The sequence below is a fragment of the Macrobrachium nipponense genome, chromosome 8 (assembly GCF_015104395.2).
Source record: "Macrobrachium nipponense isolate FS-2020 chromosome 8, ASM1510439v2, whole genome shotgun sequence".
Classification (NCBI taxonomy): Eukaryota; Metazoa; Arthropoda; class Malacostraca; order Decapoda; family Palaemonidae; genus Macrobrachium; species Macrobrachium nipponense.
In genome coordinates this window covers 116682766-116710136 of record NC_087203.1, presented here as the reverse complement: position 1 = coordinate 116710136, position 27371 = coordinate 116682766, and the positions used below count along the sequence as shown (strand labels likewise).

General features: G+C 40.0%; 1 protein-coding gene across 1 annotated transcript; it reads left to right on the top strand.

The window, feature by feature from the left end:
* The first annotated feature begins 642 nt into the window (after nucleotides 1-642).
* Nucleotides 643-27252, top strand: LOC135222985 (uncharacterized). Its single transcript, XM_064261487.1, is given in 16 exon segments — nucleotides 643-1244; nucleotides 6266-6350; nucleotides 7060-7283; nucleotides 12348-12504; nucleotides 12990-13207; nucleotides 13626-14091; nucleotides 14093-14654; nucleotides 15114-15234; nucleotides 16073-16149; nucleotides 17831-18003; nucleotides 18778-18893; nucleotides 23360-23610; nucleotides 24032-24134; nucleotides 24573-25287; nucleotides 25978-26111; nucleotides 26519-27252. Coding segments are annotated over 16 exon segments (4062 nt in total). The 5' UTR covers nucleotides 643-910; the 3' UTR covers nucleotides 26845-27252.
* The last annotated feature ends 119 nt before the right edge of the window (nucleotides 27253-27371 follow it).

The following is a 27371-nucleotide window of genomic DNA, read 5'->3' as shown; positions in this document are numbered from 1 at the left end:
CATTTATATTACCAACAAGCCGTTCTTTAAGGGGCCAGGGTAGTAGCGTTCAGTAAACCTCACGCTGTGCATTGAAGTAGACATTACTAAAGTTTCTTCGCGGCGTACCTCAGGGCCCGTAGCTGCGACCCCTTTCATTCGTCTTTACTATACCTCCGTTCATGATCTCTTTCTACCATTTTGCTTTTCCCCAACCCTCTCCTATAACAGTTGGCCTTATAATGCAACTGCGTGGTTTTCCTCCTGTCACACCTATAGAACCCTTTTTTACTCACAGTCTTCCTTGCAAACCTGAATAACCTCATAGGTTCCAGTGCTTTTCCTCCTGTCGCACCTCTCTCTCTCTCAGTCTTCCTTGCAAACCTGAATGACCTGATAGGTCCCAGCATTTGGCCTTAGGCCTAAATTTTCTATTCCATCCCACAATACAAGCAAGACGAATTCCACCATATTCACCAGTTAAATCAACCAAATTCAGACTGCAACGAAAAGTGAAAGGACAAACAAACGCGATAAGAACGCGAAGCATATCGTATTGACTCAACATTTGGCGGAGTATGTATATATATATAATTGCGGCGTCACAGGGCGAGTAGTGTTCCAGTATCGCGAAGGAACCAACATCTCAGTCTCCTCACCTCTCCTCTCAGCTGTACTTTGCAAGGGACATATAAGAGAGCGAGAGAGACCCGTCTCCTTGGCATTGTCGTACCAACAGGTGTGCGAGTAGGACGCGTGACGAGTTATCCTCCAGCCTGGAGAGAGGGGGGCCCACGGTATTCATTTTGTTTTGGAGTGACGATTCGTGTTGTGAAAAGTAATCACTTGCTGTGAAGATGCGTCAAGACTCTTAAAGGTTTTATAGTCGAAGTTTCATAGATAATTATTAATTAATAGTAGTTATAGCAAGATGGATGTTAATAGAATGATGTGGTTGCTATTATGGCTGGGTATATTAGCCTTAAGTCTCCTTGTGACATCGGGAGAAGGAACAGCCCACCACGTGACCCCCATAGACGGCGAACCCGACCACATCGATGCCAACTTGCTACGGACGTTGACCGATGACGTCATCTTAGAGGATGATGAGGAAGAGGACTCGAACATGACCCCGAGGAGTTCGAGGACCGAAATTGGGGCGACCAGGGTCACGAAGCCAAAGACTGAAGAGGAGATTTTGATGATGAAGGAGAAAGCCTTTAACGAAGCCCTGTTGCTGATGGGACAGAGGCCCAAGAAGTTTGGTAAGAAAATTACCGTGTTGGGGGGGGGGGGTGTGTCCGCTGTCTTGCTCTTGATGGGAGTTGGGGGCAGGCCTGAGGTATCTATGTGTGCTTATATAGTATTATGTATGATTCACATATATCTATATATATATATATATATATATATATATATATATATATATATATATGTACATATATTGTATATATATATATATATATATATATATATATATATATATATATATATATATATATATATAATATATGTATATGTACTGTGTGTGTATATATATTATGTATGTGCTGTGTGTTTATCTATTCTATATATGGTTTATGTTTATTTATATTTATATATATATATTATATATATATATATATATATATATATATATATATATATATATGATATATATATATATATATATATATATATATATTAATTATATTTTACATATCCTATATTGATATCAGTTTCACTAACAAATACTACAGAGCTGTACCCGAGTAATTCAAATTCTGTTCACGTCTAACGTCCGTTAATCCTATGCATAATGCTTGCGGATTGCAGTAACTCTGCTCAGGAACTGTTACTAGCAAACAATTTCTTGTACCAATATCTTGTACACCATTGTTTTAGAATAATGTCAGATTATTATTATTATTATTATTTTCATGGTTTCAAATGCAATTCTAACTTGTCTGTAGTCTGAGTTTAACTTGAAGAATGATTCCTTTGTTGATTTATAGAGTATTAGTCGTTTCCTCACATTTAAAGAAATAAGATAGATAAGAAAAAAGTATATTCATATGTAAAGAGATCAAATAAAATATATTAATGTATATAGAGATAAAAACGAAATAGTTTATCTCTGAATACAAAATCAAAATAAAAACGCTAATTGAGGCAAAACTGATGTATTGTGAATCACTTTTTTTTTTTTTTTTTGTAAAAGGAAGTTACGATGAATAATCCACCTGTAGCAAAACAAAGAAAAATAATGATACAATTCGGAAATGCATTTGACGCTTTACTAAGAATTGTTTATAATAAGCGTCATAACCGATACCTCTTCCTTTATCTTGGCATAACAATATGGAGAAGGTGACTCAGAAACCTTAGTCAAACCTTTTTGTTCTTCTGTAACTGTCGCGTGCGAAAACGGGCGTCACTCGAGGTTCCTTGCGGCGTCCCTACGGCCCGTAGCTGCGACCCATTTCGTTCGTTTTACTATACCTTTGCTCATAGTCTCTTTCTTCCGTCTTACTCTCGCAGACCCTCTCCTAGCAGTTGTTTCATAGTGCAACTGCTTTGAGGTTTTCCTCCTGTTACACCTTCAAAGCCTTTTTATTCTCAGTTTCCCTTTTAGCGCTGGATGACCTCATAGGTTCCAGCGCCTGGCCTTTGGTCTAAATTTGATATTCAAGTTCTAATTCCAACAGTTGTTTCAGAGTAAAATTGCGACGTTTCCATCCCGTTATACCTTTTTAAAGCCTTTTTATTCTCAGTTCCTCTTTTAGCGCTGAATAACCTCATAGGTTCCAGCGTTTGGCCTTTGGTCTAAATTCTACATTCCAGTTCAAATTCCAACAGCTGTGTCAAAGTGCAGCTGCGAGGTTTTCATTCTGTCAGACCTTCAAAGCCTTTTTATTCTCAGTTTCCCTTTTAGCGCTGAATAACCTCTTAGGTTCCAGCGTCTAGTCTTTGGCCTAAATCTTGTATTCCAGTTCTAATTCCAACAGTTGTTTCATGGTGCAACTGCGAGATTATCCTCTCGGTACACCTTTGTAAACCTTTATAGAGTCTCAATTCCCCTTTCAGCGCTGGATGACCTCATAGGTTCCAGCTTCCAGCGCCTGGCCTTTGGCCTCAACCTTATATTCCATTCCATTCCAGCAATGATGGGACAATGACAGAACTCACTGAGGAGGATGTCGTCAATTGGAATTTCTTCAGAAGTTCAAGCGAAGATCCAAACCATTACTCCCCTAATACTACAATTCTCCTTCTATTCTTATAATTTACCGACTAGTTTTATCGACTTATTTATTAAATTGTTTATTTAGTTTTTATTAATAGATGGTCTCTTCTTTCTGTATTTCCTGCTATACCTTCTTTTACTTTCTAATGAACGCCAATATTTTTTGGAAGCTTGAACTTGATTCAAGGCCAGTGGCCCCTGTGGTGGGTCTGTTCCATATGAAAAGGGTTCGTCTTCTGAATAATAATAATAATAATAATAATTAAAAAATTAATAATAATAATTAATAATAAATAACAAGTTTTCCTCTACTATTCTATAAATAATAAATAATGATAATAATATTAATAATAATAATAAGGATAAAAACTGTAAGTTTTCTTCTACTACATTCTTATAATAATATAATAATAATATTATTCTATAGGGTTCATTTTCTGAATTATATTATATAATATTAAGAAAAATAACTCCTTTGTATGTTTCCTTCTTCTTCTTCTTCTTCTTCTTCTTCTTCTTCTTCTTCTTCTTCTTCTTCTTCTTCATTTTGCCACGCAAGACCCCAGGACGCAAAAACATGAATCACAAAGCAACACATAACGGACACTTCCTCCTCCTCCTCCTTCTCCTCCACTTCCTCCTCCAGCTCGCCGTGTTAGATAACAGTACAGTCCCCCCTTCTCTCTTCCTCCTGCTCTCGTGGCGAAACAAAAGAAAAACTCGCAGGGAAATATAATTACAGACACGTCTCGAGACGAGGTCTTCGTCCAGAACAAACAAACAGCGGCAGGAGAAGCAGCATCCCGTAAGGATATGTTTTTACACCGTGGGCGTCGCCCTACAAGGCGTGACGGGGTGTCATACCATAGGACGTTGCCCTCTTCGCGTTATGATAACCTTACTCGGGGGATTAGTCCGTGGAGGGGTATTGTCGTAAGTTCACCTCACGTGGTGCGCTGTAGGCATTACTCAAGGTCATTTTTTTGCCTTGTTTCTTTGCTGCAACCCCTTTCATTCCTTTTACTGTACCTCCAATCATATTCTCTTTCTTCTTTCATGCTATCCACTCTCTCCTAACAATGATTTCAGAGTGCAACTGCTTCGAGGTTTTCCTCCTGTCACACTTCTCAAACCTATACCTACTGTCAGTTTCCTTTCCATCGCTGAATGACCTCATAGGTCCCATTGCTTAGCCTCTGGCCTAAATTGTATATTCCACTCCATTCCAATCTTATAAACATCCTTTGGGGTATTAGAGATTCTCCGTTAAAAGGAGTCGAGTGGATTATTAGTATGGGGGCTCGAGTGTCTCATGCTTCTGTCTGTCGTCTTGTTTATTAGCTGATCGGATTCGTTCTGAATGTTCGCCTCTTGTGGCTGGGTGCGCATTGCTAAGAAAGATTTTTTTTGGGAATTCCTTTCCCTGACCTGGTCTGGTCCATACTTCCGCCTGTGTTTTATTTAGTCTTTATGTTTTATGCTCTGAATAATATAATAGATAATAATAATATCCAATAATATATATATTGAGAGTTTGATCAGAAAGTCTGGATAAAGTTGGCAATGATTCAATCTCGTTAACTGAAGTCTCTCTCTCTCTCTCTCTCTCTCTCTCTCTCTCTCTCTCTCTCTCTCTCTCTCTGAAGTCTGCAGAACGTTGATAATTATTTAACTGGAGTCTCTCTCTCTCTCTCTCTCTCATCATTGTTCCTGTCATCTTGTTCCCATACCTGTTTAATAATAATGATAATGATAATAATAATAATAATAATAATAATTAATAAATATTCCCCCAAATACGCTGTTATGAATAAATACGATGACCAATGTCACCTTGAAAATACAGAATGCATGTCACGACCAGGAAGGAATACATCAGACCATATATCTTTGTACTTCTTTGTCAATCTGCTTTGTTCTGGAACAAAATACCAAGTCGGAAAAAAGGAATGTCCGCTTGGCATGACATCGGTCTCTCTGTATATTTTATATTTTGAGTAATATTTGATCCTGTGAATATTATTTCAGGATGCAGAAAGATCAGGGAAGCGTCGTTGTGTGATTTGCTGGGTGGTAATGATGGCCTTATGCCAGCTTTGGGGGTTGTGTGTGGGGGGGGGGAGTCTTCGATTTCGTCAGCATCCTTCGTGAGATGGTTCACGATTTAAGCGACCGTTGTCATGTGATGTGGTTCATTTATATGAATATTTCATTGGTTTTATTATTTTATTACTTTTTATACGTTTCAGAATCTTCACGCCATTTTGGATATCTTTATGACCTTTTCTGTCAATGAAATTGAAATATATTTTTTTATATTAAGATTATTGACAGATCTACAGTGCTCCATTACTGACATCTCTGCCTCATTTAGAACCTTGTAGTACTTCATCTCCATTATTTTCTGGATAAATTTACCTTGCTGTCCAACCGCTCAAACTCCCTCTTTACAGTCTTAAGGGCTGAACGCCTGTAAGTGCCCCAGTGCTTTGGTTGACAGCCTCAATTTCGTAAATCATTCAGTCATTAGTTACTGTCTTGTTATTGTACTTCTTTATATATATATATGTCCCTTTACCTTCTCTTACTTCCAAATGAACACCTTAATATTCTTTGGAAGCTTGAATTTCCAAGTCAGTGGCCCCTTTGGTGGGCTTGTTCCATATGGATTGGGTTCATCTTCTGAATAATAATAACAATAGTAATAATGATTCATCCAAGATTGACTTCTCATTTCAATTTGTAAACAAACTCTGTTCATTCAACCTTCAGTCATCAGTAACTTTAATGTAACTGTACCAATTAATTCATTCAAGACTGAGATCTCATGTTATCAATAACTGTCCTGTAACTGTCACCTTTAATTCATTCAAGACTGAGGTCTTATGTTATCAGTAACTGTCTTGTAACTGTACCCTTTATTTAATTTATTCGAGACTGAGGTCTCATGTTATCTGTAACTGTCACCTTTAATATATTCAAGACTGAGGTCTCCTGTTAGTCTGTAAACAAAGTCTTTTCATTCAACCTTCACTCTTCTTCTTCTTCTTCTTCTTTCAGGTCCGGGCCAATTCTGCGACGAGTTTATCACGGGAGAGGATTTCTACATCCATTCACCCTCTTACCCCAACAACTATCCAGCTAAGTGAGTTGAATTATTATTTTTAAAGGATCGTTTTCATTCTCGTCGTCTCGACGGCATTCTTATCACCCCGGATGTCGGCAATTCATCATCACACTGCCATAACGGCTCTCTAAATATGTTCTCGCATACCTGAGGGAAGTAATGATCCTCCCATATTACAGGGTTCACTTAACGATAATGACCCGTTCTTCCATTCCGCCGCCTTATCTTCCTCGCCCACGCAGGGTGGGTAGTGCCACGTCAGTGCACCCTACAGACATTACTTACTTACAAGGTTCTTTGCGGCGTCCCTACGGCCGCTAGCTGCTGCCCATTTCATTTCTTTTACTATGCCCCCTCCAATCATAATCTCTTTCTTTCATCTTACTTTCTTCAACCCTCACCTCACAGTTGTTTCATAGTGCAGCTGCTTTGAGGTTTTCCTCTTGCTATACCTTATCATAGGTCCTAGAGTTTGCTTGGGCTTATGGCCTAAGTTTCATATACCATTCCATTCCTTTTACAGCACCTCATTTCATATTCTCTTCCTTCCATCTTACTTTCCACCTTCTTCTAATGATTGTTTAACAGCGTAGCTGCAAAGTTTCCCTCCCGTTACGCCTTTCAAACCTTTGTACTCTCAGTTTCCCTTTCAGGGTTGGATGACTTAATAGATCCTAGGGCTTCTCCTACGTCCTCAATTTCACATTCCATTCCTTATCTCCCACAGCACGACTTGCAGATACCAGATCTACCGACGTCATCCGGACATCTGCGGAGTGACCCTGACTGTCCTGAGGCTCGATTTGGCCGTCAGGTCACGCGGGGGAGGGGACCAGGTGACCAATGATGTCACGGCGGACCCAACCCGAAATGAGGAGGGTGATTGCGTCGGGGACTCGCTGACCGTCGGGGAAGTTCATCACTGCGGGAGGTACAGGCGAGGTCAATCAGGTGAGGTCAATTGTTGGATGGGTTTCCTTCATTCTTCACACCGTTGGACCGTGGAACAGCCCCCCTACTACTCCAAAACAATTGTCCTTTTATTTTAATCATTTACTTATATATTTATCTATTTATTCGTTTATTTTTTCTGTATATCCCGTTACCTTCCGTTACTTCTTTATAATGGATACCATAATATTCTCTGAAAGCTTGAATTTCAAGTCAGTGGCCCCTTTGGCGGGCTTGTTCCATATGAGTAGGGTTCGTCCTCTGAATAATAATAATAATAATAATAATAATAATAATAATAAGTCAATACCCTGCCTCTGTAGGCTTGTTCCATATGAACAGGGTTCATCTTCTGAATAATAATGATGATAAAAATAATATAAATTCGTTTCGTTCTGTTCAGACGTATCCTTGTCCTAAGCAGCCAAATTACCTTAGATTCCATTGGTACCGAATAATAATAATAATAAGTAAAAGAATTACATCTCATGGGTCCCTTATCTTGTCACTAATGAGTCATTGTCTTGAAGACAAAGAGACATCCATGAATTTCCGCGTACCTGTCCCTGGTGACGTAATCATGGTAACGAGAGATGTTTCAGGTTGACAAATGCCGCAGTGTTCTTGCTTATTATTATTATTATTATTATTATTATTATTATTATTATTATTATTATTTGTGAATGCTGGAAGCAGTCCTTCTTTCAGACATGTTTTATTATTAAAAATAATGGCAGAATTCACAGAATTGATTTTATACAAAATTCTTTCAAAGCATAAGGAGAATTGAAAGAATTTTGTATAAAATCAGTTCTGGGAATTCTGCCATTTTTTTCAAAAAAATGTTAAATGATTATTATTATTATTATTATTTTTATTTAATTTTTTTTTTGCTTTATCACAGTCCTCCAATTCGACTGGGTGGTATTTATAGTGCGGGGTTCCGGGTTGCATCCTGCCTCCCTAGGAGTCCATCACTCTTCTTACTATGTGCGCCGTTTCTAGGATCACACTCTTCTGCATGAGTCCTGGAGCTACTTCAGCCTCTAGTTTTTCTAGATTCTTTTTCAGGGATCTTGGGATCGTGCCTAGTGTTCCTATGATTATGGGTACAATTTCCACTGGCATATCCCATATCCTTCTTATTTCTATTTTCAGGTCTTGATACTTATCCATTTTTTCCCTCTCTTTCTCTTCAAACTCTGGTGTCCCATGGTATTGCGACATCAATGAGTGATACTTTTTTCTTGATTTGTCAATCAACGTCACGTCTGGTCTATTTGCACGTATCACCATATCCGTTCTGATACCATAGTCCCAGAGGATCTTTGCGTGATCGTTTTCTATCACTCCCTCAGGTTGGTGCTCATACCACTTATTACTGCAAGGTAGCTGATGTTTCTTGCACAGGCTCCAGTGGAGGGCTTTAGCCACTGAATCATGCCTCTTTTTGTACTGGTTCTGTGCAAGTGCCGGGCATTCGCTTGCTATGTGGTTTATGGTTTCATTTTTCGTATTGCACTTCCTACATATGGGAGAGATGTTATTTCCGTCTATCGTTCTTTGAATATATCTGGTTCTTAGGGCCTGATCTTGTGCCGCTGTTATCATTCCTTCAGTTTCCTTCTTTAGCTCTCCCCTCTGTAGCCATTGCCATGTGTCATCGCTGGCTAGTTCTTTTGTCAGTCTCATGTATTGTCCGTGCATTGGTTTGTTGTGCCAGTCCTCTGTTCTGTCTGTCATTCTCCTGTCTCTGTATATTTCTGGGTCTTCGTCTACTTTTATTAGTCCTTCTTCCCATGCACTCTTTAGCCACTCGTCTTCACTGGTTTTCAGATATTGCCCCAGTGCTCTGTTTTCGATGTTGACGCAGTCCTCTATACTTAGTAGTCCTCTCCCTCCTTCCTTTCGTGTTATGTATAGTCTGTCCGTATTTGCTCTTGGGTGTACTGCTTGGTGTATTGTATTGTCATATGTTTCCTGGTTTTCTGATCTATGCTGTGGAGTTCTGCCTTCGTCCATTCGACTATTCCTGCGCTGTATCTGATTACTGGCACTGCCCATGTGTTTATGGCTTTTATCATATTTCCGGCGTTGAGTTTTGACTTGAGTATCGCCTTGAGTCTCTGCATATATTCTTTCCTGATCGTGTCCTTCATCTCTTGGTGTTTTATATCCCCTCCTTCCATTATTCCCAGGTATTTGTATCCTGTCTCATCTATGTGTTTGATGTTGCTCCCATCTGGTAGCTTTATCCCTTCAGTTCTCGTTACTTTGCCTTTTTGTATGTTGACTAAGGCGCATTTTTCTATTCCAAACTCCATCCTGATGTCCGCAGATACAATCCTTACAGTCTGGATTAGCGTATCTATTACTTGATGCTCTTACCATACAGCTTGATGTCGTCCATGAACATCAGATGGTTGATTCTGTCGCCTCTTTTCTTGAGTTGGTACCCGGCATCCATCTTCTATAGTACTTTTGTCATGGGAATCATGGCTACTACGAAGAGTAGTGGGGACAGTGAGTCGCCCTGAAAGATCCCTCTCCTGATATTAACCTCTGCTAGTCTTATTCCAGAGCTTGTAAGTATTGTATTCCAGTTGCGCATTGTATTTTTGTTTTTTGAGGAAGCTGATGGTGTTTTCCTCTGCCCCATATATTTTCAGGCATTCTATTAGCCATGTGTGTGGTATCATGTCGAAGGCTTTCTTATAGTCTATCCATGCCATGCTTAGGTTGGTTTTCCTTCTCCTACTGTTCTTCATTACCATTTTGTCTATCAGGAGCTGGTCTTTTGTGCCCCTACACTTCCTTCTGCAGCCTTTCTGTTGGTGGGGGATGGTGTTTGTCTCCTCTAGGTAATTGTATAGCCTTTCACTGATGATACCTGTTAGTAACTTCCACATTATTTGTAGCAGGTGATAGGCCTGTAGTTACTGGCTATATTTCCCTTACTCTTGTCTTTTTGTACCAAGGATGTTCTTCCTGTGGTCATCCATTTGGGTGCATGGTGATTTGAGATACAATACTGGAGTTGTTCTGCTTTTCGTGGGTGTAGGGCCTTGAAGTTTTTGAGCCAGTATCCATGGACTCCATCAGGACCTGGGGCTTTCCAGTTTTGCATTTTCTTTAGTTGGTGTCTGACTGTGTCTGTCGTGTTCTCTGTGAATCTTTGTTTTATTCTCCCTGTTTCTTCTTCCTTGACTTCCTGGAGCCATGTTGCATGTTTGTTGTGTGATACCGGATTGCTCCATATGTTTTCCCAGAGTCTCTTACTTGGTTCGGCTTCAGGAATTTCTGGGTGGTTGTCTTCCCCTCTTAGTTGGCTGTATAGTCTTTTCTGGTTGGTTCCGAATAGTTTGTTCTGTTGGTATCCCTTATTCCTGTTCATGTACCGTTGGATCCTATGTGCTTTGGCCTTTAGCCTCGGTTTTACATCTTCTATTGTGTTGTTTAGTCCCCTCTCTTGTACTTTGTATTTCTCGTTGAGTTCCTCCCTTGTTTTCTTGCTTCTTAGCCTTTTTTCTGCCATCTCTTTCAGTTTACTCAAGTCAGATCTCATCACCATGATTTGCTTTTCCAGGCGCCTTTTCCAAAGGAGGTTGCTGTTTTGGTTTCTGTTGGGTTGGTTGTGCTGGTGGTGTTGGTGTTCGAATCCCCATCAGTTCTGCTACTAATCTTGCTCCTGCATATGCCAAGTTATTTGTTTCTGTGATACTGGTGGTGTGTATTATGCCCATTATTTCATAGACCTCACTTGTTTTCTCCCTTAATTTCTTGGTGTTGTAGGTTTTCATGGAGGGGATCTTTGTTCTCTCTGTATCTGGCTCCATCCATTGTCTAATCTTTTCTACCCATTCCGTCTTCTCTGTTACTTCGTCGGTGTTTCTTCGTGTGTCGTTGTTTGATACTTCATCATCCCTGTCGTCTTCTGTGGCATCGTCTCTCAGTTCGATTATTATTATTATTATTATTATTTTATTATTATTATTATTATTATTATTATTATTTTATTATTATTATTATTCACTAAATGAAACCTATTCATAGGAGCAAACACACACAGTGGCTACTGACTCGGAATTCAAGCTTCCAAAAGATATAGTGTTCAGGACGAAGTGAGACGAGGTACAGGGAAACACAGAAAGAAGAGATGCCACTTATTAAAAAGGAAAAAGACAAATTAATAATAATATAAATAGATAATTTGTATCTAGATACAAGAAGAATGGTATTAGGATTGTAATGCATTGCATTGAACTTCCTCTGGGAGGCTGTTCCAAGTCCAACGGTGTCTGGAGGAATAAAGGACCTCTGGAACTCTAAAGGTTTTCGACAGGATATGTTAAATGATTGACGTCTTCCGCGAACAGGGTGGTAAGAGTGGTGTTACCTGTGGCTCTGGCGTGGAGTAAATGGAATATATGGTTTTAACTTGATTTTTAACAATATTAGTGCTAAAAAAATTTGATATAGGTCTAGGACAGTTCGTCAAGAGTAATTTTTATACTATATTTTTAAAAATAAGACAAAAAAAAAGTCGGTTAGACAAAACGAAAATATTAAAACACATTTTTATACTTAATGCGACTTGTTATAGGTAATTTGTTCACTAAATACTGATTTCATCACCATTTTGTCACATTTATAAAAATTAAACACGAATGAAAACAAAATAAAAGCTCATTTGATAAAATGAATATATAAAAACATTGTTTTAAGCTTAGTGCCACTTATGAAGAATAATTGTAATACTAAAATTTACTTATTTCATCAAAATTTTATCATTTATGAAGATTAGACTAGAATTAAGACAAAATAAACGTTCGGTTTGACAAAAAAAATGTTTTAAGCCTAGTGCAATTTGTCAAAAGTAATTTTCGCACTAAAATGTACTTACTTCATCAAAATTCTATCATTTATAAAGATCAGACAAGAATGAAAACAAAATAAATGGTCTGTTTTACACCACGGGTGTCTTAGCCTCGTGAGCCGATTTAGGCCTATATATGCTTCGCCCACAGACGTATAGGCCTACATTGTCTTCTTTACACTTTCCAGCGCTGTTCAGATTCCCTTCGTCTTTCCTGACGGTGGAGTTCCGAAGCGGAGACACCCACGGGGCCTCCGGATTCCTCCTGCTGGGCCGTCAGGTCAAGTCCTGCCGTCAGCCGAAGTCCTTGGGGAAAGCTCTGGTGTCGACCGTACCTTGTGACAGGTCAGTCAGTCGTTGGGGCTAAAAACCTGTGTCGTTCGGTCTAGGTAACTGAGGAATTGAACCACAACAGATCTGTTTACGTTATTTAGTTTTATTTTTCATCAGACGACTAATAAATTGCATAGAAAATCAACTAATTAATACTTTAATTAACTTACCTGTTAGTTAAAGATTGGTGTCACTAAGTAAAAATGATTTGGACTAGGCCTACTCTCTCACTCACGTGTCATAGGCCTAGGCGTACTTTAGCGATTTATTTAGAAGCATTGAACTCGACCAACTTCCTAAGATTCATCTCAACATTGAAGGGTTATTGGTCTTCACTAAAATATACATTTATATCTCATTTTGTTCTACAGCTATTGAAATTAAGTACACAAGGTGAAATGTGTCCCTCTCCTTGGCAAATGCCTCTTAGCAAACGCTCAAAAATGGCCAAGAACAGAAATTAAAAAAAAAAAATGCACTTTCTCTCCTTCCTGCAGGAGGATAGAGTCTGACGCCTTCGTCATAAGGAGTCCCGGATATCCTAGGGAATACGAGGACAACGTCGAGTGTCACTACGTCGTCACCAGGGGCGAAGGAGTGTGTGGGATCGACCTCCAGGTGGAGGACTTCAATCTGGAGGACGGCAGCTGCATGTTTGATTACTTGGAGGTCCAGGGGCGAAGGCTGTGTGGGAAACTCCAACCTGGATTCACGCGTAAGATATTCTAGACTTTCCTTGAAGGAGTATGATAGGCTTGTTTCATATGCTAGGTCTTGCTTCCTCTTGGGATTTGATGAATTGTAAACCTTATTATAATCTCATGTATACCTTACCAGAACTTCTAATGAATTCTTAAAGATGTGATGAAGCTTGGTAAACCTCGCTATAGGCCTAATCTTATTTTAAAGTTACGAGAATTGAGTGAATTTACATAAGTTTTTTTTTTTTTATTGTTGTACATGCGTAGATTTGCTATTCACGATATCTCTTAGGGGGGGAGTCCAGAGGGGGTTAAACACCCCCCTTCCCCTAGGCTCAGTCTGCTTTTAACAAAACTCTCGCAGCTCTTCTGCACGTTCAACTTTTATTTTGTAATATACGACGAACTATCTAGTCTTTCTTATCCTTGCAGGATACTACGACTTCGAAGGACCCCAGTTAGACATCCGGTTCCGCTCTGACGAGTCCTCGCGGAGGGGAGGGTTTTCAATCTCCGGCCGACGAGTGAGATGCGACGAAGGGAAACCACTCCAGCCGCCACTCGGTCAAACCAGACCGGGAAGGAACGAAGACTCAACGTCCCCGCCTTCGGAATCCACCACCTTCCCCGCCCTGAAACCCGTACCCCTGCCTACCGTCCCAAACACCACTCTCCCGCCAAATGTTCGAACTCCAGCGGGCACTTTCTCGCCTAACGTCCAGCTAGCGGGTCCTCTGCCGACGAACCAGTCTGATATTGATATCAGTTATATCCTTTCGGTCATTGGACGTAGGCCTATAACTGGCCTTGGGAAGAATGAGGAGCCCTTTGGAGTTGATGAGAAGGAGGGAGGAGGAGGAGGTCTGGAAAGCGAGGTTGAGGAAGATTTCACAGAATTGACCAGGGCTTCTGACGACGGATGAGACCACGACGAACGCAGACCAGAATATTCCAGGAGATCCAGACTTCAACCCCTTCACTGGCACCGGTTTACCGCCCACTCTACCAACCATTCCAGGCAGGATTCCGACAACTGTGCCAACGACCATTCCAGGCAGGATTCCGACAACTGTGCCAACGACCATTCCAGGCAGAATTCCAACAACAGTGCCAACGACCATTCCAGGAAGAATCCCGACGACGATCCCAACCATTCCAGGACGAATCCCGACGACAATTCCAACGACTTCGGGAAGATTCCCAACAACCGGGACGTCCATTCCTGGAGGCGTCACGTCTACGTTCCCGACGACATTCCCGACGACATTCCCGTCGACGGTCGATTTTCCCTCCACAAGCGTCTTCCCGACCTTCCCTACCACGACCTTCGCGGGCGAGGCTTGCGACGAAGTCTTCGCCGAGCAGACGTTCACCGTCAGTAGTCCTGGATACCCTACGGCTTATGCGGCGAATCTCAACTGCGTCTACATCGTAGGCCGATTCAGCACTGATGTCTGTGCTGTGAGTTGTTGTTGAGATGTTTTCCCTGTTTATTCTTTATGTCTTGGAAAAACAACATTAAGGGCTTTGGAAACTGTTATATATGATTCATTTCACTTTGCAGCATCCCTTTAGGTTCCTACCTGCAACCCATATAATTTCTTTAACTGCACCTGCATTCTCTTTCTACCATCATACTTTCCCTAACCCTGTCTTGCAATCGTTTCATAGTGCAACTGCTTTGAGGTTATCCTCCTGGTACACCTTTCAAACCACGTTGCTGTCAGTCTCCGTTTCTGCGTTGAATGACCTCATAGGTCCCAGCGCAAGCTTGGCCTTGAGCCTAAATTCCATACGCCAGTCCTATCCCCAAACACACGTATTTAAATGTATTTTACCTAAACATGGCTAAAGGTTCATGTGCTTCAAGAACGCTTGCAGACTCTTCTTAAAATTCTTCCTTTCTCGTCCTCTTAACAGCTCCAGGTGAATTTAATCGACGTTGACCTGCCCGACCTCGATCCCCTGACGGGGCAGTGCCTGGGGGATTACCTGGACATAGGGGGCACCAAAATATGCGGTACACTGCAAGGGCGCGTCTGTAAGTGGGTGGATTCCTTTCAAGTTGTTCACTAGAAATTCTGTAGCTGAAGTAGTTTTTTAATTTATCAGGTTTCATTAAGGTCTGAGAGATGACCTTAGGCTGTTACAGTTTTACGTTTATGCATATTGTATATATATACATATATCTAATAAAAGAATCCCATAAAAACGCCAAAATATAGGCACTAAGTACTACTATATTTCAGAGATTGCTGTCTCTCTCTTCATTACCTACCTGAAGAGAGAGACAGCAGTCTGAGATATACTAGTACTTACTTTCTATATTTTGGTGTTTTTATGGGCTCCTTTTATTAGAAGGAATTCTGTTGTTGCAGAACATTTTTACCAGTCATACATAGATATATATTGAATATATTTATACATACATACAGTGTATATGTATATATGTATACATGTGTGTGAAGATAAAATGCCCATAAAACACTATTTTAACGTTGCAACCATATATTTCGAGCACTCCTACTGTGCCCCTGATCACTGGTAAAATATGGGCATAGGATGTGTTACAAGAGTACATATACAAAAACATATGTGGGTGTGGCAGTAAGTCTCTGTTGGTGACCCAGGAAGGGTGGGAATTAAACTATTCCTAGGAGATTTCTGGCCTCATTAACTCCCGTCTGGCGACTAGTCTTGGACACCTGCTTGAGGAGCGGCCTAACGATTGTATTATAGTATTACAGCAAAAAGACATTAATATATATATATATATATATATATATATATATATATATATATATATATATATATATATATATATATAAACTCCATATTGAACCAGGATGTGTCAAGCTAACTGGAATGATCCCTTTCAGTGACCTTCGACTTTCCGGACCAGACTCTGGAGATGAACCTCCACACGGATGCTGCCACTGCTGGAAAGGGCTTCAGGGTGAGACGATAATTTGTCTTTTAAAAGAAGATATATACTTAAAAGCTCCTCTAGTCACGACCTTTCCGAGATACGAAGAACCGTGATCGTAGATTAAAACTGTTCTTTACTGTATTATTATAATCATAATTTGCTTAATATATTTAAGTTTTATATAACATTTGTATTAATAAAATACTCTATAAAATGCAGTACAGTGCTATAGTAGATTCACATAAACTTTAATGTACGTTTTATATTACATTTATATTAATAAAATACTGTATAAAATGCAGTACAGTGCTATAATAGATTCACATCAACCGTACTTCTGATGTCTAGGCCAGTCCCTTACGGCGCTCCTGATTGGCTGTCGAACTCTCAGCCTCTCTTGTGAGAGTTCACATAGGCAGGATGTATGTTCCACCTCTCCTGAGGGATACGTCTTTCAAAAGTATCCCTCAGGAAAAATGGAACATACATCCTGCCTATGTGAACTCTCTCTCTCTCGAGAGAGACAGAGTTTCCAGCCCTGTGACTGGCTTACCAACAGCCAATAAGGAGCGCCGCAAGGGACTGGCCTAGACATCAGATGCATGGTTGATGTGAATCTACTATAGTATTGTGTTTTAGTATGAAAAAACGTAAATAATACTGAGTTTATCAAGTTGGACTTATGAACAGATCAAGATATGAACAGGCGTATGCAATGTATCGTTCGTAGGTCGAGGAGCGTGTATTAATTTTAGTTCATTTATTCCTATACTTCTCTAGTTTTTATGATAATTTATATTTGAATTTCTTCATTTTCCTTTCAATTTATCCTCTCGTGATTTTTAGATTTTATGATTAAAATTTGTGGTGATTCATGCTCGTATGTCTGGCTCTCACAGTCACTAAGACAAATGTTATGTTATATACAATTAGTGACGTATGTATGCTTTATGTATGATTTGACGCAATCCTTTATGAATCCCTTGACAGAGGACGTCAAGCAATAACATATTCAAAGGACGTCAAACAATGATATATGTATCGTGTGATGTTGGAAGTCAAATAGTAACTTATGTATCCTTTACCTATCATTTTACACAGGACATCAAATATATCTAGCTTTACATAACCTTTGAGGTAGGTTTTTATCCTTAATGTATCCTTGGACGCAGGATGTCCAATAGTAAGGTAAGTATCCCTTGATGTAGGGCGTGAAATAGTTATGTATGTATCCTTTGGCACAGGGCATCCCATAATAACATATTGATCTTTGGGTGCAATCCTTAATGTATCCTTTGACTTAGGACGTCCATTAGTAACGTATGTATCCTTTATGTATACTTTGACATATGATGTTAAATAGTAACAGATGTATCCAGTAGTAATGTATGTATCCTTTAAGTATCCCATGACTTAAGATATCCATTAATGACGTATGCATCCTTTACATATTCTTTGGCATATAATTTTGAATAGTAATATAGGTATCCTTTGACAAGATATCCAGTAGTAATGTATGTAGACTTTATGTATACTTTGACTTGGGACATTCATTAGTAACACATGTATCTTTTATGTATACTTTGACGTATGGTGTTAAATGGCAACATATGTATCCTTGATGTCACTTTTGACACAATCTTTGACACAATCTTTTATATATCCTTTGACATAGAACTTCAAATAGTAACCTTTGACACTTCCCCAGATGGAGGCGACGCAGTTAACGGACTGTGGTCCCCTGCCACCTGACCCCAGCCAGTGCGACACCATCACTCAGCAGTCGGCTTTTATGCTCTTGAGCCCAGGATACCCGGCTCCCTACCCTTCGGGCACCGACTGTACCACGACCGTCGTGAAATCTTCGCCTTCCGTTGTCAAGTAAGGAATTGTGTGTTATTGCTGTTTATATATATAGTACTATATCTATATATATATATATATATATATATATATATATATATATATATATATATATATATATATATATATATATGGACGAGTCAGTTACGTGCTTGCCTACCGATTCGGTACTCCCGAGTTCGATTCTCCGCTCTGCCAACGTGGAATCGGAGGAATTTATTTCTAGTGATTAGGAATTCATGTCTCGATATAATGTGGTTTTCAGATCCCACAATAAGCTGTAGGTCCCGTTGCTAGGTAACCAATTGGTTCCTAGCCACGTAAAAATATCTAATCCTTCGGGCCAGCCCTAGGAGAGCTGTTAATCAACTCAGTGGTCTGGTTAAACTAAGATATGCTTATAGCCACAATTACTTTTCACTTTTTTATTTGTGCAGATTTACAATTCTTTCGTTTTCTTCTTCTTCTTCTTCTTCTCAGCTTAATCCCTAGTCGGGGTCGTTGTTTTTTTTTTTTTTTTTTTTAAATTACCCTCTTCCAGCGGTATATCCGCCTTGAACGGGTAATTTCATGATTGGTTTGTTTTCTTAATATTACAAGTAAACCAATTAAAAAACTATTGGAAAACACCACAGTTGCATTCCTTAATCAAACTTAACTTATAATTAGCCTAACATATTCCATTCTGTATTTTATAACCCTTTGTAAAGATAACTTGATTTACAACTAGACTGATACTTTAGATATAAGTTTATCTTATCGTTTCTCTAATTAATTTTTTTGTATTCTCAGCCTATTTTTGGAACTCGTGGACTTTGAAATGACCTCAAGCTTCGGCTGCTCAGGAGATTACGTGGAGGTCGTCGGCACTGGCCAACGGCTCTGTGGACAGTTAACAGGCCAGACGAGTAAGGAGTTCGAATTCGTCTTTTTCACATAAAAAAGAAACCTAGGAATCAATAGCGTTTTTGTTGAATGAAGTATCTGTTGATCTTTCCAATATTTGTAATGCAAGTTATGAGAGAGAAAAATTCACTTGATCTTTCCAATATTTTTAATGAAAGTTTTGAGAGAGCAAAATTCACTTTCAAACATTTTCTGCAAACTTTCCTTTTAATAATGCTAAGTTGTTCCTACTGCATTTGTGTGCATAGTATTCTGTTGTATATTATTACTATTATTATTATTTTTTTTTTTCTTCCTCTATCACAGTCCTCCAATTCGACTGGGTGGTATTTATAGTGTGGGGTTCCGGGTTTGCATCCTGCCTCCTTAGGAGTCCATCACTTTTCTTACTATGTGTGCCGTTTCTAGGATCACACTCTTCTGCATGAGTCCTGGAGCTACTTCAGCCTCTAGTTTTTCTAGATTCCTTTTGAAGGATCTTGGGATCGTGCCTAGTGCTCCTATGATATGGGTACGATTTCCACTGGCATATCCCATATCCTTCTTATTTCTATTTTCAGATCTTGATACTTATCCAATTTTTCCCTCTCTTTCTCTCAACTCTGGTGTCCCATGGTATTGCGACATCAATGAGTGATACTTTCTTCTTGACTTTGTCAATCAACGTCACGTCTGGTCTGTTTGCACGTATCACCCTATCCGTTCTGATACCATAGTCCCAGAGGATCTTTGCGTGATCGTTTTCTATCACTCCTTCAGGTTGGTGCTCGTACCACTTATTACTGCAAGGTAGCTGATGTTTCTTGCACAGGCTCCAGTGGAGGGCTTTTGCCGCTGAATCATGCCTCTTTTTGTACTGGTTCTGTGCAAGTGCCGGGCATTCGCTTGCTATGTGGTTTATGGTTTCATTTTTCGTATTGCACTTCCTACATATGGGAGAGATGTTATTTCCGTCTATCGTTCTTTGAACATATCTGGTTCTTAGGGCCTGATCTTGTGCCGCTGTTATCATTCCTTCAGTTTCCTTCTTTAGCTCTCCCCTCTGTAGCCATTGCCAATTGTCATCGCTGGCTAGTTCTTTAGTCTGTCTCATGTATTGTCCGTGCATTGGTTTGTTGTGCCAGTCGTCTGTTCTGTCTGTCTTTCTCCTGTCTCTGTATGTTTCTGGGTCTTCGTCTACTTTTATTAGTCCTTCTTCCCATGCACTCTTTAGCCACTCGTCTTCACTGGTTTTCAGATATTGCCCCAGTGCTCTTTTTTCGATGTTGACACAGTCCTCTATACTTAGTAGTCCTCTCCCTCCTTCCTTTCGTGTTATGTATAGTCTGTCCGTATTTGCTCTTGGGTTTAGTGCTTTGTGTATTGTCCATATGTTTCCTAGTTTTCTGATCTATGCTGCGTAGTTCTGCCTTCGTCCATTTGACTATTCCTGCGCTGTATCTGATTACTGGCACGCCCATGTGTTTATTTGGGCTTTTATCATTATTTCCGGCGTTGAGTTTTGACTTGAGTATCGCCTTGAGTCTCTGCATATATTCTTTCCTGATCGTGTCCTTCGTCTCTTGGTGTTTTATATCCCTCCTTCCATTATTCCCAGGTATTGTATCCTGTCTTATCTATGTGTTTGATGTTGCTCCCATCTGGTAGCTTTATCCCTTCAGTTCTCGTTACTTTGCCTTTTTGTATTTTGACTAAGGCGCATTTTTCTATTCCAAACTCCATCTTGATGTCCCCAGATACAATCCTTACAGTCTGGATTAGGGTATCTATTTCCTTGATGCTCTTACCATACAGCTTGATGTCGTCCATGAACATCAGATGGTTGATTCTGTCGCCTCTTTTCTTGAGTTGGTACCCGGCATCCATCTTCTGTAGTACTTTTGTCATGGGAATCATGGCTACTACGAAGAGTAGTGGGGACAGTGAGTCACCCTGAAAGATCCCTCTCCTGATATTAACCTCTGCTAGTCTTATTCCAGAGCTTGTAAGTATTGTATTCCAGTTGCGCATTGTATTTTTGAGGAAGCTGATGGTGTTTTCCTCTGCCCCATATATTTTCAGGCATTCTATTAGCCATGTGTGTGGTATCATGTCGAAGGCTTTCTTATAGTCTATCCATGCCATGCTTAGGTTGGTTTTCCTTCTCCTACTGTTCTTCATTACCATTTTGTCTATCAGGAGCTGGTCTTTTGTGCCCCTACACTTCCTTCTGCAGCCTTTCTGTTGGTGGGGGATGGTGTTTGTCTCCTCTAGGTAGTTGTATAACCTTTCACTGATGATACCTGTTAGTAACTTCCACATTATTGGTAGGCAGGTGATAGGCCTGTAGTTACTGGCTATATTTCCCTTACTCTTGTCTTTTTGTACTAAGGATGTTCTTCCTGTGGTCATCCATTTGGGTTGCTTGGTGATTTGAGATACAATGCTGGAGTTGTTCTGCTATTCGTGGGTATGGCCTTGAAGTTTTTGAGCCAGTATCCATGGACTTCATCGGGACCTGGGGCTTTCCAGTTTTGCATTTTCTTTAGTTGGTGTCTGACTGTGTCTGTCGTGATCTCTGTGAATCTTTGTTTTATTCTCCCTGTTTCTTTTTCCTTGACTTCCTGGAGCCATGTTGCATGTTTGTTGTGTGATACCGGATTGCTCCATATGTTTTCCCAGAGTCTCTTACTTGGTTCGGCTTCAGGAATTTCTGGTGGTTGTCTTCCCCTCTTAGTTGGCTGTATAGTCTTTTCTGGTTGGTTCCTAATAGTTTGTTCTGTTGGTATCCCTTATTCCTGTTCATGTACCGTTGGATCTTATGTGCTTTGGCTTAAAGCACTCTGTTTTACATCTTCTATTGTGTTGTTTAGTCCCCTCTCTTGTACTTTTGTATTTCTCGTTGAGTTCCTCCCTTGTTTTTCTTGCTTCTTAGCCTTTTTTCTTCTGCCATCTCTTTCAGTTTACTCAAGTCAGATCTCATCACCATGATTTGCTTTTCCAGGCGCCTTTTCCAAGGAGGTTGCTGTTTTGGTTTCTGTTGGGTTGGTTGTGTTGGTGTTCGAATCCCCATCAGTTCTGCTACTAATCTTGCTCCTGCATATGTCAAGTTATTTGTTTCTGTGATACTGGTGGTGTGTATTATGCCCATTATTTCATTGACCTCACTTGTTTTCTCCCTTAATTTCTTGGTGTAGGCTTTCATGGAGGGGATCTTTGTTCTCTCTGTATCTGGCTCCATCCATTGTCTAATCTTTTCTACCCATTCCGTCCTCTCTGTTACTTCGTCGGTGTTTCTTCGTGTGTCGTTGTTTGATACCTCATCCTCCCTGTCGTCTTCTGTGGCATCGTCTCTCAGTTCGTCTTCGTGTAATTCGTTGTCGTGTGACATTTCCCTTTCCAGTTCTTCTCTTTCTGTTGGGGAGAGCCAGTTGTTTTTCTTTATGTTCCTTACTTGGTCTGCCAGCCTCTGCTCTGTTATTCCTCTCATTCCAGATGTTGACCAATCTTCTTCTATATCCTCTCTCCGTCGGGTGTTTCTTCTGATGTAGCATCTCCATATTTCCTTATTTTCTTCTCTTGTCCATTTCTTCCTTTTTGCCTCTGTAGCTCCAATCTCAGGCTGTTGATTACTGTCGTTGTGGTGATCAGTTTACTGGATGACGACCTCCAAGTACCTGACCGTCTTCCCCTTCAATTGGGTTGAATACCTGGTTGCCGGACGAAGCTCCTCTGTTGCCAGAGGTTCCATTTACGTCGCTGTCGTTTATTCCTTCATTTCTTTCCATCATTGCTGAGTTTTTGCTATTTAACCCATAGCTGGACCCTACCCCATCAGGGATAGGTACTCATTTACAGCTGAGTAGACTGAGGAAATTATGGTAAAGATCCTTTCCCAAGGAATCAACGCCGAGGAGAGCGGTCACCCATCCAACGATTGACCAGCCCCAATGTTGCTTAACTTGACTTAAGTCTATTGACGGCCTAACCCACTCCTCCACGGCGCCACACGTTATTATTATTATTATTATTATTATTGAGAAGATAAGAAGATAAACTCCTGTTCATATGGAACAATCCTACAGGAGCCACTGACTTCAAATTCAAGCTTCCAAAGAATATGATGTTCGTTTGAAAGCAGTTGTTCCTACTTCATTTGTGTGCATAGTATCCTGCAGTATCTTATTATTATTATTATTATTATTATTATTATTATTATTGAGAGATAAACTCCTGTTCATATGGAACAAGCCTACAGGGGCCTCTGACTTGAAATTCAAGCTTTCAAAGAATATGGCGTTCATTTAAAAGCAGTTACATAAGATAATAGGAAATACAGAAAGAAGATATCGTTAATTAGAATAGAAAGATAAATTAATAAGTAAATAAATGAAAGTATGAATGAATAAGTATAAAAGGATGGCAGATTTGACAGGAATCATGATCCTTTAAAATTATTTTCACAACCTATTTTCTTCCGTCCAAACAGGAACGTATCCATTCCTAGGGAATTCCTTGGCCATCAGATTCCACTCTGGACTGGAGCCTAACAACGGGCGGCGTTTCAGAATTCGCGTGACCCAGAGGACGTCTGGAAGTCCGGATACTTGTGGGGGCACCATTTCGACTTCCAGCTACAACATACGGTCCCCCAGTTACCCCCTGGCGTACCCTAGCAACTCGTTCTGTACTTGGGCAGTCTTCAAAGTGGCATCTAATGTATGTCAGCTTCAAGTTAAGGTATGGTTGGAGTTCCCTTGTCTCAATTTATGTGTCTCAATTTATGTAGAGGATTGTAGATTTCTAGTTAAGGGACTTCCTTGTTGTGGTATGCAATGTGAATAGTTTATTCCACTGAGTTTTTGGAGAAAAGTGCTCATTAGAATTCAGTGGCTCATAGGAGGACTAGACCTCCACTCATATTGTCTTCCATCTTACCTTCCACCCTCTTCTAACAACTGCTTCAACATAATTTTCAGTGCTGACTATCCTAATAGGTCCTAGGGTTTGGCCTTTTGCCTAGATTTTATATTCCAATTTAGAACTCACTGTAGTGGGTATAAGGATTTGGATCAATATATTATATTCACTGCAAGGAAACAAATTCATTTTTGGTTAATTTGGTTTTGTCAGATTTTACAAATGTGCACTCTACTTTCAGCTCCTAGATTTTGATGTCGAAGACAGTTCAGGTTGTGCCAAGGATTACTTGCAAGTAGGTTATCAGGAACGTCTGTGCGGAAGGAGGTACCCTGGTGAAATACGTAAGTGTCTTGGTCCGTGTTTCTTAATTGAAAACCCATAATATTTCCACATATGTGCCATTAAATAGTGATGCCATAAGTACAGGCAGTCCCCAGCTTACGACAGGGCTTCCGTTCTTGAGATGTATCATATGCCGGAAAATCGTCAAAAATCCTAAGAAAATCTTACTTTTAATGCTTCGAGTGTATCACAAACTATGTAAACTGCATTTTTATAAAGAAAACTTCAAATAATGATTATTTTGCATTTTTGGCGTCATATTTCTTCTGTCAGATCGGCGTCGTAAGTGTCATAACCCTAGAACATGCATCGTAAACCTGGAAATAATTTCTGATGAATACAATTGAAAAGCGTTGTAACCTCGGAACATCGTAAGCCAAGGACTGCTTGTATTGTCACTATCATCCCTAGTTCTGAGATCATTTTGTTACTTTCAGGGACGTACCACTTTTCTGGAAATAGACTCAACCTGTGCTTCCGCTCAGACATCTATGGCTCCGGTCGAGGATTCAGTGCAGAGATCACCCAGCTCACTTGCGGCCACTTCCAACCCAATCATCCGAGATACCCTTCATATCCTTCCTATCCAACGCCTTGGCACAGACCTTATAGGCCTACAAAACCATGGTATAAGCCAGTGTACGGCCTCTGGTGGAAGAAGAACCCGTTTTCCAGGCCGTACCTGGTAGGGCAAGGTTATACCTCATATTATGGTTCTGAATCCTATGGCCATGATCACAATTACACACATTATGATAGCGGGCACAGCCACGAAGGACCACACCACCACACCACGCCATCACCTTTCTCACCGTTAACTCCTCTGCCCACGACTCCGGCTCCCTTTCCAACAGTGACGCCCAGCCCTTTCCCAACTCCTTTCCCAACGCCCCTTCCTGAACTGTTAGCTGCACCTCACAGTAACACTGACCCCGTTTTTCAAAGGCCTGTGCCAAAACCTACTCTTTTGGATCGTGAAAAACTCACAGTGTCGTCTAGTGAACATGAGGAGAAGACTGTCGCCTTGCAGGGTAAAGATGACGGTAGCGGCATGTGCAACAAGGCCACCAGTGAGAGGACATTTCAAGTTGACAGCCCAGGATACCCAGGACCTTACTATACCGACATGAAATGCATATTTAGAGTCAGAAGGTGAGTCATTAAGTGTAAATTTCAAAGTATAATTCTTTATCGCTTATAAGGATTGGCCTTCAGCAAAAAAGTTGACCTGCTTGTTGAAGCTCAGGCAGTGGATGGTTGTGAAGCACAGTTCTCTTCAGTCTTATTGCATTATTGCTATTCACTCAGCTGGTATTCCCCTCAGAAATGCAAGAATTGGGTTCCTCTGCATATCTTAGAGAATGTTACAGTTAAGGCAACAGAGCCCTGCCAGCCTAAACATCACACATACCAAGCTACGTACATAAAGGTTACAGGAGTCATCCTCCTTTTTTTCTGTAGGAACAAATTATAAATTTTAGAACAAAATCTGTATTCTTCCTAGATATACAGCACTGAAAGTCTTTTCACACCCCTCCCTCTGACTATCCCACACTTATCCCAAGCTTCAAAGACTTGATACTTGATTTAACTTTTGCCATGTTTACCCATGTGCAAGACTTCAAGTTTGTGTATCAGGAGAAACTGCAAATTATCTTTGAAATTTCCTATGCCAATGAGTTTCATGTACCTTTTTCATTCTTGTCTTCACCATAAAATTCCGTATTGTTGTAGAATAGCCTTCATTGAGACAAGAATTCTTCTTCTTCTTCTCAGCTTAATCCCCACCTTTGAGTCACAAAGATTCATCAAAACTGACGATTTTTCTGACTTTTTTGGCAGGAGTGACCAGAGCAGATGCGGTATAGAGTTGTTGATGGATGAGTTTGACGTGGAAGAAACAAAAGATTGCTCCGTAGCTCGCCTTGTGATAGCAAATCGAAGCTACTGTGGATTCATTCCTTCTGGTGCTCACAGTAAGGGAACTATGGAAGTACACTTTTATATAAAATATGATAAACCTTTCCTCTGGTGAAAAACTCAGGTCTTTGCTTAAGAAATATAATACTTTTCATACAGATAACTCTCAGTAATTAAAGCATCAGAACTTTAAAACAGCTCATCAATTCAGTCACAGCATCTTTGCTTAAGAAATATATTACTTTTCAAATAGATAACTCTCAGTAATTAAACCACCAGAACTTGAAAAAGCTCCTCAATTCAGTCACAGCATATTGGCTTAAGAGATATCATACTTTTCATACAGATAAATCTCAGTAATTAAACCACCAGAGCTTTAAAACAGCTCATCAGTTCAGTCACAGCATCTTGACCAAAGTTAGGGTCGGTTTTAAATCGCAAACTCCTGTGTCTTACGTTTCAGGTATCGTTCCATTCCCGGACAGCGGCGAGATCGTCATGGAATTCGTAGCAGGTAAGTACCACAGCGCCGCAGGCTTTACCATGAGAGGACGCCAGATCGGCTGTCCCAAGAACTCGACCTCCTTCACCTCAACCACAGCCAGTCCGCGTCGCCTGATTTTCATAACTGGTGGGACGGAGGGGCTGAACCAGGAACTAGCCCTCCCTAAGACCGCGGACGACTTGGTCTCTTCACCGGCAGGAGAGCGGGATGCGGTGTTCCCCTGGGTAGACGCTGGAGGAAGAAGGTCATATTCTATAGACAGAAGAGGATGGACGACCTTCTAGCTAGATGACTGAGTAGATAGATAGCGTTTCGTTTGGAGACAACTGATTGCGTCCGATTACAAAAAATATATAACTTGTATTTCACAGGGTATACGATCCTGTTTAAATACTTTCTGTCTCTTTTTTTCATTTTTTACATGATGGTTTTTGCTCTTTTTCAGATAGAGGAAGTTTTTTGTGGGATCGGGAGTATATAAGGGTAATTTTTCATTTTGGAACTAGGCCTAAAGATTCACGTGACACGTTGAATTTTGCCTATACATATTTTGCAAATGCAAAATTTGTATGTCTCATTATTTTGACTTAGGGTTTCCTAGTTCTGATTAGTTATATATAATTATTAAGTATATTTTGTCAATAACGAATCAGTTTCCTGTGAATGTGCCTTTAAGGAACGAAGACTAACAATATATATATATATATATATATATATATATATATATATATATATATATATATATATATATATATATAATATATATATATATATATTAATAGCGGATAATAAATTAGCTTTAAATAAAAGA